The following is a 13123-nucleotide window of genomic DNA, read 5'->3' as shown; positions in this document are numbered from 1 at the left end:
ACTAATTTTCAAAGACTGATTTCTAGATTTACCATGAGACGTAGATGGCCCTGAAAAAAGTAGTTAAGAAGCTGGTCTGTCACAAATTGTCTATCACATCATGGTAATGGTATAAACTAATTTAGAATATGGCATGTCAAACTGATGGATTTGGTATCCAGTTTGTTCATTCATTCATTCAATATTTACTGAATACCTGCTATGTGCCTGGTACTATGCTGGATACTAGGGATAGCATGATAACTAAGACAGAGACGGTTCTTGCCCTCAGGGTGCTTAAGGCCAGGCCAGGGAAACAGACATTAAGCAAACAGTTGCATAATTATTTAGTTAGACATATACCACACTCCTGGTCTCAGCTAACCGTCTATCCTGCTGGCTTCCAGTGAGATTCCTATACTAGGAATCAAAAAATTCCTCAAAGCCCGTCCATAACAGACTCTAGATTAGCATCAATGCCTTGAAATAAATGCCACACACCTATTAGAGCCTTAGGATCTTTCAAGAAAAACCAACTGTCAGTGTTCAGATTTGCTGATGGGGTCAAAGTTAAACAAATCAGAGTCCAGAATAGGAAATCACTACATATGGGGGAGGGGAGGACACAAGCATTTCAGATCTTACTCCTGAGTCAAATGATAAATCATCAACTTTTCCTAACTATAGTAATTGCTTCCTCCATATTTAAGTTTTGTGACATTATCAAAAAGCTTGCATCAAATTTTGTTTAAACATAAAATGATTTAACAGTCTATTTTGCTAGTTTTCTGACTTTATATGAGGAAAAACTCCAAGACCATCTAGGTATTAATTAAATTAGAAATAGTTCTATCAAATTTTATATTTTAAAAACATTTTATCATTATTAAAAGTCACCTCCTTATTTAAGATTTAGAAGACTTTTGATGTCCCAAGGAATGCTTTAAATATGATTTTATTTGTTAGAAATCTGGTTTTAATTCCACATTCTCTTTTATTTTTTATAGTCCTACTGCAAATAAACAAAAATTTTTCTTCAACTTTCTCCATGTTCCGATTTAAATAGAAAAACATTAATACAGATGAGGAACAAACATTGACATGTTTATTTTCCTTTAAAACATCTGTCAAAAATAAAATATTCACTCCATTCTTACATTTATATGTATATAAATTAACCACAATAGTCTCTCTTTACTTTATACTTTACCTTCATAGCCCTCCTATCCTTAAACACACGCATACACGCACAAACACGAACGCCTTAGTTCTCTTCCCTTTACCTGTCTCCAGGCTATTTCCCCTTCCCTTCAATGCCAAATTTACCAAGCCCACCACTTTATTTCCTTCACAATCTCTCTTAGCCTCTAATCTGGATTCTGTTCTGAGTACTCTACCATAACTGTAATCTCAAGTCACCAACGATTTCCATGTTTATATAGGCCAAATGGGCTTTTCTCATTTCTCATTCTCAGTGAGCTCTGTGACACCCAATACTGCTGACCACCTCCTTTATGAACTCTTCTTCCTTGACCTCCATGTTTTAAAATAAAACTAAGTTGATTTTTTTCCACTTTCATCTGTAGTACTATTCCAGTTCTCCTTCTATATCTCTAATCATTTCCTCTGTGTTTCCCTGGTAGCTCTTATTTCTCCTACACTATTACTCTACGTAGCATGGTTCTTGGGTTTCTTTCCACAGGGCTTTATCTTTGGTCTTGCCCTCTGTGGAAATGAACCTAAAGCAACTCAAACGATGTTTTGAACAGACAGATCAGTGGAATTAAATTCCAAGTTGAATATTCTGAAGGATAAGGCAGCATTTGGACATAAAAGTGCTAGAAAGGCAATATAGGGAAGTGGCCAGAAACACAGACTCTGGAGCCAGACTCTCACTTAAATTCTGGCTCAGTCACTTCCAAACTATGTCACATTGGACAAATTAATTAACCTCTCTGTGCCTTAGGCTCCTCATCTGTAAAATGAGGACAATAATCGTACCTACCTCAGGATTAAAGACTGGCATATTATAAGCGCTATAAAGATCATTATTAAATAAATTACAAGACCACCATCTATTAAAAAATCAAACTCATTAATTTATAGGTCTACCTTGTAACTCAACATTTTGGTTTTGTTATGGTTGTTTTTCAAAACCCTTAAAATGTTCTAACTCCAGCTGACTGAGAGTCACTCTAGTAACTTTAAAGAGTTTTAACACAATACTATAGAGTTCTAAGAGGACAGTGTTCACACACAGAAACACATATACACACATATACCTACACACACACACACACACACACACACACACACACACACACACACAGAGTTAGAAGAATACTATAAATTTCTAGAGCGAAAAGGAAAATGCAAATCTGCTCTAACTTTATCATTTTACAGATCAGGAAACTGAAGATAGGAGAGACAAGTTATTTGTCCAAAGTCAAATAGTAAGTGACAGAATTGGGGCTAAAATGCAAGTCACTAAGGCCTGTATCTATGAATTATTTAAAAAACATTTTCCCTCACATATTCATAATGTGAAGAAATATCTTTTCTTAGAATGCAGTTTTGCTTTCAGGAAATGTTTTCTTCCCTCATTATGAAAAATCTGAAATTTTATGAGAAGGAAACTATCAAAACTTTATCAATTATTAAATCCTACCTGAAGAATCAGGGTAACTTTAGATGTCTTTCTTTAGAAGTCATTCTATTCTGTAGCTAAAAGTTTGTCCACATCAAAGTAGACTATATATTTTAAACTTTTTCATGGTTATTCAATATACAAAAGTAATTTTAAACATTCATTGAGAAAAATTTCCTTCTTTGTCTCTGCAAACCCCATCTCTAGTAATCTTTTGAACAGCAGGACATAAAAGATAAGGTAAAAAGGCACAAATAAACAGCAGTTTGAGTCCTAACATTTATTTAGGACTTGCTCTGCACAGTCTGCAGTACATTGCAACAGACCTTGTAGAAAGACAAAACAGAAGGAATAGACTTTATCCCTGCCCAGAGAAAGCATGCCAGCTAAAAAAGGAGCCTAAACAAATGCATATGAAAAACACATTATAAAATAAAGACTACCAAATAGAGCACAAGAATAACGAACAGTTGGAAAATTATCCTGACTCAGATGGACTTGCCCACTATCCTGAGAATTTTGAAGACTTCAAATTACTCATGAGTTATAAATTCTTTGTGCCCATGGCTATTCTACTTACAAGTCTAGTTACAGAGACTGTTGAACAATCATTTTTCAAACACAAAACAAGTTATATTACAGTATGCAATTGAAAAATCCAAATAACAGGTTGTTTTTTTTTTTTTAACGTTAGCTAGGAATCTGTTACAGAGCCAAGGAACAAATGACTAAATCCCCTAAAACCACACAACAGTAACTCATATTTAACAAGGAGCTTGAGATCAAAAGTTTCTGATCTCAAGAATCCGGCATGCCATATACAGAATGCATAATAAAATGCATTTACACATGCACAAAAACCACTCTTCTCTATGAGAAGTTCTAGAGTACCAATCATTAAAATACTGTCTATTTTGGCTAAAGTACTTCCTTTTTAAGACACAGCAAAGATTTTTTTTCCTCAAATGTTTTAAAAAGAAACCAGAAACTCTCAAAGCCTATTTATTCTATTCTCTTGGTTTGAAATCTGAAGCTATACTATAACCTTTCAGACCATTAAGTTATTCTTTACTATTATCAAAGTGTAACCTAATAAAGCACTTAATCTACAATCAGGTAATTAACAAACAAAAAATTTTAATTGTTATGCAATAACTCCAGCAAAAGTGTCCAGCAGATATGGCAACAAAACATGGTTGGTTTTGGAGGAATACAGTAATTTTGCTATTTAAATATTCAGCAATCTAAAATGCAGCACCAGGGCTTCCCTGGTGGCGCAGTGGTTGAAAGTCCGCCTGCTGATGCAGGGGACACGGGTTTGTGCTCTGGTCCGGGAAGATCCCACATGCCGCGGAGCGGCTGGGCCCGTGAGCCATGGCCGCTGAGCCTGCGCGTCTGGAACCTGTGCTCCGCAACGGGAGAGGCCACAACACTGAGAGGCCTGCGTACCGCAAAAAAAATAAAAATAAAAAAATAAAAAAAATAAAATGCAGCACCAGAATGTAAAGGAAAAAAAATCATTGTATTAAATTTGAACACTTCAATTATTGCCCTAGTTCTACTGCTTACCATTTTTGTGTCCTTAGAGAAGCTACTTAACCTCTCTGTGCCTCAATTTTTCCATCTGTAAAACAGGACTAGGAATACTTACTTTATTATATGTAAGGAACTAACAAGATGATATATGTGAAAGGGGTTTGTAAACTATAATGGCCGTATACATTAAAGGTGTCCGTATTTGTATATAAATGAAAGAGAAAATGGATATATAATGTTACTGATGTAATCATTAAGTAAATTCAGGTTAAGTGGATCCTCAGACAACTCTGTTCTATTTTTTACAATGTGCCTAAGACCTGGATAAGAGTAAATCTCAAAGTAAGCTAACAATTAGTTAGAAAAAGCCCTCTAAAAGAAGTTTTTGAAAAAGTCTCTTTTAAGATAAGACTTCTTTTTAATGCAAGTATCTTTCCAAACTCATTTAGTCACATTTTTTTTTTCCAGCCAGAGAAAGAATCTGGCTAAAAGGCCATGAAAGCAGAGATAAGAAAATGGCCAAACTCCAAGATCCATGTGCACACTCAAGTTGTGAAGTTCCAAAACAACAGAAGCTGTATCCTTTTGAAGTAGACTTTGTAAACTAATTTCCTTTGATTTCTAAGGAAATTCCTCTTGCCTCTGAAGATTTTATATAAAGTTATATATACTAAACAAAACTTTCTAAGAAATAAATAATATACATTAAGAAAATATGCCATTCTTCCAAGCATGTATTAGGTATTAATCTAGGCATTAATTTATAAAATATCATTGCCATTCTGTGAAACTCTCTATTATGGCCTTCCATGGGAATAAACCTTTGGCAAACCTTTTGAACCAATAACATCACCAGTCAACCTTTCTGCATTAATTAGCATCTTTCCTATTCTCTGTCCAAAGTTTCAAGTTTCTGGCTCATGCTGCTTGAATCTGTAGAGATACTAGACACCATCCCTTCTCCACAAAAGAAAGCAGTGAGGTCTAACAACAATCCACTCCCAAATGACTCTGCCAAATATTAAAAAAACGAGGATGCAGTACCTCAAAGTTCTCCCTATTGACTATTAAACATTTCACAGTCAAACATTTCACCAAGGTGATTTTTTTTAGCTCTAAAGCTTAGATTCAGAAACAAGCACAAAGCTGATGCATCTCTGGCTAGTACAACCATAAATAAAGAAAAGACAGGTCATCTCTAACTGAACTTTCTGCTGGACTTCACTGTTTATGTTACTTCTTAGATCAGTAAAACAGATTTAGATTTCTCCAAGCAAAACATGTAAATATACCCTTTAAATGATTATGGAAAACAATGAACTTCCATCACTGTGACATCTCTTAGTGAACCATATCTAAAATTGTTCTGTTTAATAAGCACTGAGTGGCTAGCATTGTGCTGAGTGTCAGGAGTGGTAATAAAAAAGCACGTGACACTTCCTGCCTTTCAGAGGCTTATGATACAGATGAGAAGACAAGCCTTTTAGATCAAACAACTAGGGACCAATACAAGAAAGAACTTTTTTTTTTTTAAAGCAGGTGTTGTGTAGCATAATAAACAGTTTATGAAGCTCTAAGGGCCCACCACAATCATTTTCTCAGAAGAGTGGCCCAGGCTGTTCCTTTTGCATAGTTGCTGGCTTACAAAGCAAAAGAATACATTTAATGAAATCAACACTATTTCCCTGGTCACAAAAGAATGGACCACGGATCATGAGCCAGGGTTATCACAGCAATTCTACCCAACTATATATATAATCAGATCCTCTTTCTGCTTAGGGAGTCTGAATGAGCAATGTGTGAAAAAGACTAAAATGGAATTACTGGAGCTGCTGTTGAATCAGGAGTGACAACAAGCCACTGTTTCAATTTTCCATGAGGACAAGTGTATGTTCCAAGCTATGAAGCATAAGAGTTGCTTTATTAAATAATGGTATACTAAACAGTCAATAGCTACATCTACATTTTTAGATATTAAAATATTCTTTTAAACACATGTCCAATTATACAATAAAACCACATGGTTTGCTTATTGGCTCTGTTAAGTCTGGTTTATACTAAGCAAAACCTTGAGGCATGAGAATCCCTATATTTCTTAATTTCTAATGTAATCGCACAGTATCAATTACAATAATTTCTGTCAATGAAATTAAGAGCCTAAATGAAAGAAAAAGTCTACATCTTTCTACACAAGAAATGATGCCACTTGCCTTTTTGATGAAACTGTTAGAATATTTTATATGGAAAAATGAAAAAAAAAACTAAGCATGAGATCATTATGTCTTTCATTTTCACTTTAGCAAGAACAAAAAGAACAATCCAGGATTTAAGAATCAAATTCCTGTCCAATGACACTATTTATAGTCATGATGATAAAATTAACTTCCTTATCCCAACTGTTAAAACAAAATAAAGAAAGAAAAAGTGAAAAAGGATGCTGTCTCTCTCTAACTACTGTTATCTAGTTAAGTTCATGCTTATCCTCACTTTACCTTGATATAAAACACTAAGATATGATAAATCAGTAATTAGGAAATGAAAAACTCAAACAGAATGTGAAAGTGAGTCCTAACAGTTTTCTTAAACATGAGAATGTTTTTTCTACAACATCAAAGGATTGGAGGGAGGGTGATAAATAATTTTCTAGTAGCACTTTTCACAGCAAACTAATGAGAAGTAGCTTTTACAAATGCAAGAAACGTAATGCATTTATTTTAAAAAAAGAACACCATTCAGGCTTCCCTGGTGGCGCAGTGGTTGGGAGTCCGCCTGCCGATGCAGGGGACGCGGGTTCATGCCCCGGTCCAGGAGGATCCCACATGCCGCGGAGCGGCTGGGCCCGTGAGCCGTGGCCGCTGGGCCTGCACGTCTGGAGCCTGTGCTCCGCAGCAGGAAAGGCCACAGCAGCGAGAGGTCTGCGTACCGCAAAAAACAAAACAAAACAAAACAAAGGACACCATTCATCTTCCTTTGTAAAAATACAGTCCCTTTAAGGCTAGGATAATTTTCTTCATAACAAATACTTGTTCTCTTCCCTAGAAAAATGTTACTAGTCGTAAGGTCAATCTGTGGCTTGACAATTGCTACTTTTAATATATACTGTTCTGTTTTCATCAAATAATAGAGAAATTATCCCAAACCTAAGAAAATGTATTCAGCTATTTCAGTGTTAAAAATATTCTTTTGTGGTAACTTCCATAACATATACTTCAACACATTCATTTTAACATGTATCAAGTCTCTTCTTCGTAGTGCTGGATCCCATCTTAAAAAGTTTACTCCTGGGCTTCTCTGGTGGCGCAGTGGTTGAGAGTCTGCCTGCCGATGCAGGGGACGTGGGTTCGTGCCCCAGTCCAGGAGGATCCCACATGCCACGGAGCGGCTGGGCCTGTGAGCCATGGCCGCTGAGCCTGCGTGTCCGGAGCCTGTGCTCCACAACGGGAGAGGCCACAACAGTGAGAGGCCCACGTACCACACACACACAAAAAAGTTTACTCCCACCCCCCAACCCCTGCCAACTTTAAACATGATTGTGTCAACCCAAAGCTAATACTAAGCTCTGGTCAGCCAATACAGTTGGAGCCTTGCTGAAACTCTGTTCTCAGCTGCCCCCTTGCTGCTGAAGATGAACTTGGAGGCTGGCACAGTATAGAAATATACCAGCTATGTCTGAGAGAATAAGCTGAACACAGGAAATTTTTGAGAAAAGGCAGAAATCATGAGATACCATCACTCATGGATACCATCATGAGTATTCCAAATCTCCTAACATATTTGATTAATAACTAAAAACACATGAAATGTTTGGTTTCCCTAATCTTCAAGTGTCAAAGTTCTCTGGTCCAAAATTCTGAGCTGCTAGATATTTATACCTTAGGAAAAGCATTGAGTTAACTGAGAATTTCAGTGACAGTGAGTGGTGACAATAATCAGAGAATGAATCGTTTATTGTTAGCATATGCTTATTTCTATCATACACTCTCTACATCCTTTAAAAAAAAAAGACAAAGAAAAAGAAAAGCCTAGGATACAAACTACCAAGGAATTCTAATTCATTCATGTGTTACTGGTTTAACATACAGCACTGTAACCGAGATATTCATATGGCAACTCTATGCAGAATGTATTTTCATTTTAGAGGAAAAGCAGATGGAATGAAAGTAAGCTTTGCATTTTTTCCCCATTTAGTCTCACATTTGTAACATAAAGTGCTCGTATAAACATTTACTTTTATATAAGCTAACTGATTATCTTACACATTCTTCACTAGCAAGAGTAAATGCTTGATGAAGTGCAGAGAAAAGAGGGATAGAAAGTCTCAGGAATAGAGCCTAAAAAGACATTTTTATGTTTATACTTCTCCACTGGTTATAGACAAACAAATAATATGTTGGTTATAAACAAACAAAGAATAAAAATCAATAAGCAGCTTATATTTTCTAAATATTGCCTGGCATCAACTCCATGTTTCCACTTCATAACGCTGAACAGCTCAAAATCAAGCTTGTGTTATAGCACTTAGGCTGTTCCACTCATACAATTTATTTTATATTGCTTCCTATCTCTCATATCTTTTTATCTTCCACAGCATTCAGCTCAGTGCCTCATATATAGCAGGTATTCAAAACTATTTCTTTTATTCTTTCAAAGTGAACTTACCCTTCGAAACGACACAACATAAAACGTGTCTCCCCTTCTGTGGATGGCTTCAAAAAAGTCTTGATAACTTCTGGGTGAAGCATAATACACCTGTAGCTCACTCCCTGAGTTCCTGCTGAAGTAAGAAAATGGCAAAGTGGCAAAGTGTTCTTTAACGAATAAATTTCTATCCTCTCAAAAACGCTTCCCATTCTGAATTGTAAGAATCTCTCTCAACCAAAATATTAGTAGTATTTTGGCAGCAATTTTTATAGTAACATTTTGAAAAGCTCAAGGTCAGGATATTTGTAAGATCCAACTCACTAAAGCCAAAACTCTCATTTCTGTATCAAGGCTCTAAAATGTACCAGTCAAGTGCATTGCAAAGCATGTAAAAAAAAATAGAAGTACCAGAAAATAGATTTCTGCATTGGTTTGCATGATTTTAAAATTTTGGTAACATAAATTAAGTCTGAGGAAAAGTTATCTTTCACCGTTCTGTCAAATGTGTGAAGGTGCACTTGTCTATGAGGCTGTGTGAAAGGTGAAAAGCACTTAGGATTTGGAAACAAATACACCTGGCTCTGAATTCCTGCTCCGCCTCTCAACTGGATATTCTTGGGGAAATCAATCTCTGAGGAACCTCAGTTTCCTCATCAATAAAATGAGGGTAACCACATAAACCTTTCAGGACTGTTACTGGGGTCAGAGATGTTAGTACCAAGCATGGGTCCTCTTCCATGGGAGTCACTCAACAACTGCTAGCCATAGATATTAAAAGTACCAAGTCAGTGCCTTGGTAAAATTATAACTAAAATTATAATACCTCAGAGCACATCTTATCCCAAAAGATATACTCAAATGATATTAATATAGTTCTTAATAATATTTTCAGGGTCTTTTATTGTTTAGCACAATAAGCCAACACCCAAAAGTTAGAGTTAAAAAAAAAAAGACTTCATTTTTCTTCAAAAAGAAAAATCATATTCTTTTATGCCTTCAATCAAACTTTTATTAACTTAAGAGGAGGGCAAGATTGACCTAAAAGGAAATTATAACTGAGTCATAAGAACTTCCTTTGAAATAATTTCACATGCTCAAGAGGCCATCTCTGACTGTAATACTTTGAATATACAGTCAATTCTTATTATTTATGGTAGTTATAGTCCTATAAAGTCAGTGCAAACACTGAATTAGCAAACACTGAACCATTCTACTAAGGGAAATACAGGTTAGGTTCCTGTGAAGGCTTAGTTACAGCATTTTTTTCCCTGAATTTTTAAAATTTATTTTTTTATACAACAGGTTCTTATTAGTCATCAATTTTATACACATCAGTGTATAAATGTCAATCCCAATCGCCCAATTCACCCCACCACCACCACCACCGCCCTGCCGCTTCCCCCCTTGGTGTCCATACGTTTGTTCTCTACACCTGTGTCTCAATTTCTGCCCTGCAAACTGGTTCATCTGTACCATTTTTCTGGCTCCACATATATGCGATAATATACAATATTTGTTTTACTCTTTCTGACTTACTTCACTCTGTATGACAGTCTCTAGAGCCATCCACATCTCAACAAATGGCCCAGTTTCATTCCTTTTTATGGCTGAGTAATATTCCATTGTATATATGTACCAAAACTTCTCTATCCATTTGTCTGTCGATGGGCATTTAGGTTGCTTCCATGACCTGGCTATTGTAAATAGTGCTGCAATGAACATGGGGTGCATGTGTCTTTTTGCATTATGGATTTCTCTGGGTATATGCCCAGAACTGGGATTGCTGGGTCATATGGTAATTCAATTTTTAGTTTCTGAAGGAACCTTCATACTGTTCTCCATAGTGGCTGTTATCAATTTACATTCCCACCAACAGTACAAGAGGGCTCCTTTTTCTCCACACCCTCTCCAGCATTTGTTGTTTATAGATTTTCTGGTGATGCCCATTCTAACTGGTGTGAGGTGATACCTCATTGTAGTTCTAATTTGCATTCCTCTAATAATTACTGATGTCGAGCAGCTTTTCATGTGCTTCTTGGCCATCTGTATGTCTTCTTTGGAGAAATGTCTATTTAGGTCTTCTGCCCATTTTTGATTTCGGTTGTTTGTTTTTTTAATATTGAGCTGCATGAGCTGTTTATATATTTTGGAGATTAATCCTGGGTCTGTTGATTCGTTTGAAAATATTTTCTCCCATTCTGAGGGTTGTCTTTTTGTCTTGTTTATGGTTTCCTTTGCTATGCAAAAGCTTTCATGTTTCCTTAGGTCCCATTTATTTTTGTTTTCATTTCCATTACACTAGGACGTGGATCAAAAAAGATCTTGCTGTGATTTCTGTCAAAGAGTGTTCTTCCTATGCTTTCCTCTAACAATTTTATAGTATCCAGTCTTACACTTAGGTCTCTAATCCATTTTGAGTTTATTTTTGTGTATGGTGTTAGGGAGTGTTCTAATTTCATTCTTTTACACGTAGCTGTCCAGTTTTCCCAGCACCACTTATTGAAGAGACTGTCTTTTCTCCATTATATATCTTTGCCTCCTTTGTCATAGATTAGTTGACCATAGGTGCATGAGTTTATCTCCAGGCTTTCTACGCTGTTCCATTGATCTATGTTTCTTTTTTTGTGCCAATACCATATTGTGTTGATTACTGTAGCTTTGTAGTATAGTCTGAAGTCAGGGAGTCTGATTCCTCCATCTCTGTTTTTTTCCCTCAAGATTGCTTTTGCTCTTCAGGGTCTTTCAGGTCTCCATACAAATTTTAAGATTTTTTGTTCTAGTTCTGTAAAAAATGCCACTGGTAATTTGATAAGGATTGCACTGAATCTGTAGCTTGCTTTGAGTAGCATAGTCATTTTCACAATGTTGATTCTTCCATCCAAGAACATGGTATATCTCTCCATCTTTTTGTATCACCTTTAATTTCTTTTATCAGTGTCATAGTTTTCTGCATACAGGTCTTTTGTCTCCCTAGGTAGGTTTATTCCTAAGTATTTTATTCTTTTTGCTGCAATGGTAAATGAGAGTGTTTCCTTAACTTCTCTTTCAGATTTTTCATCATTAGTGTATAGGAATGCAAGAGATTTCTGTGCATTAATTTTGTACCCTGCTACTTTACCAATTTCATTGATTAGCTCTAGTAGGTTTCTGGGGGCATCTTTAGGATTCTCTATGTATAGTATCATGTCATCTGCAAACAGTGACATTTTTACTTCTTCTTTTCCAATTTGTATTCCTTTTATTTCTTTTTCTTCTCTGAGTGCTGTGGCTAAAACTTCCAAAACTATGTTGAATAATAGTGGTGAGAGTGGACATCCTTGTCTTGTTCCTGATCTTAGAGAAAATGCTTTCAGTTTTTCACCATTGAGAATGATGTTTGCTGTGGGTTTGTCATATATGGCCTTTGTTATGTTGAGGTAGGTTCCCTCTATGCCCACTTTCTGGAGTTTTTATGATAAATGGGTGTCGAATTTTGTCAAAAGCTTTGTCTGCATGTATTGAGATGATCATATGGTTTTTATTCTTCAGTTTGTTAATATGGTGTATCACATTGATTGATTTGCATATATTGAAGAATCCCTGCATCCCTGGGATAAATCCCACTTGATCATGGTATATGATCCTTTTAATGTGTTGTTGGATTCTGTTTACTAGAATTTTGTTGAGGATTTTTACATCTATATTCATCAGTGATATTGGTCTGTAATTTTCTTTTTTTTTTTTGTAGTATCTTTGTCTGGTTTTGGTATCAGGGTGATGGTGACCTCATAGAATGTGTTTGGAAGTGTTCCTTCCTCTGCAATTTTTTGGAAGAGTTTGAGAAGGATGGGTGTTAGCTCTTCTCTAAATGTTTGATAGAATTCTCCGGTGAAGCCATCTGGTCCTGGACTTTTGTTTGTTGGAAGACTTTCAATCACAGTTTCAATTTCATTACTTGTGATTGGTCTGTTCACATTTTCTATTTCTTCCTGGTTCAGTCTTGGAAGGTTATACCTTTCGAAGAATTTGTCCATTTCTTCCAGGTTGTCCATTTTATTGGCATAGAGTTGCTTGTAGTAGTCTCTTAGGATGCTTTGTATTTCTACGGTGTCCGTGGTAACTTTTCCTTTTTCATTTCTAATTTTATTGATTTGAGTCCTCTCCCTCTTTTTCTTGATGAGTCTGGCTAATGGTTTATCAATTTTGTTTATCTTCTCAAAGAAGCAGGTTTTAGTTTTATTGATCTTAGCTTTTGTTTCTTTGTTTCTATTTCATTTATTCCTGCTCTGATCTTTATGATTTCTTTCCTTCTGCTAACTTTGGGTTTTGTTTGTTCTTCTT

At 35.9% G+C, this 13123-nt stretch overlaps 1 protein-coding gene across 3 annotated transcripts in view; it reads right to left on the bottom strand.

Annotated features, from left to right (window-relative positions):
- ATF6 (activating transcription factor 6) overlaps nucleotides 1–13123 on the bottom strand; it is a 220362-nt gene that overhangs the window by 113892 nt on the left and 93347 nt on the right. For all 3 annotated transcript variants that reach the window (XM_027099238.1, XM_027099237.1, XM_027099240.1), the window contains one exon: nucleotides 8822–8936. In XM_027099238.1, the coding sequence (XP_026955039.1) occupies nucleotides 8822–8936 (115 nt within the window). The remainder of the gene's footprint in view (nucleotides 1–8821; nucleotides 8937–13123) is intronic.

The sequence above is a fragment of the Aethalodelphis obliquidens genome, unplaced genomic scaffold, assembly GCF_003676395.1.
Source record: "Aethalodelphis obliquidens isolate GAN/ISIS:26980383/991018 unplaced genomic scaffold, ASM367639v1 scaffold130, whole genome shotgun sequence".
In the NCBI taxonomy this organism is placed as follows: Eukaryota; Metazoa; Chordata; class Mammalia; order Artiodactyla; family Delphinidae; genus Aethalodelphis; species Aethalodelphis obliquidens.
This window is presented reverse-complemented; position numbering and strand designations above follow the sequence as displayed.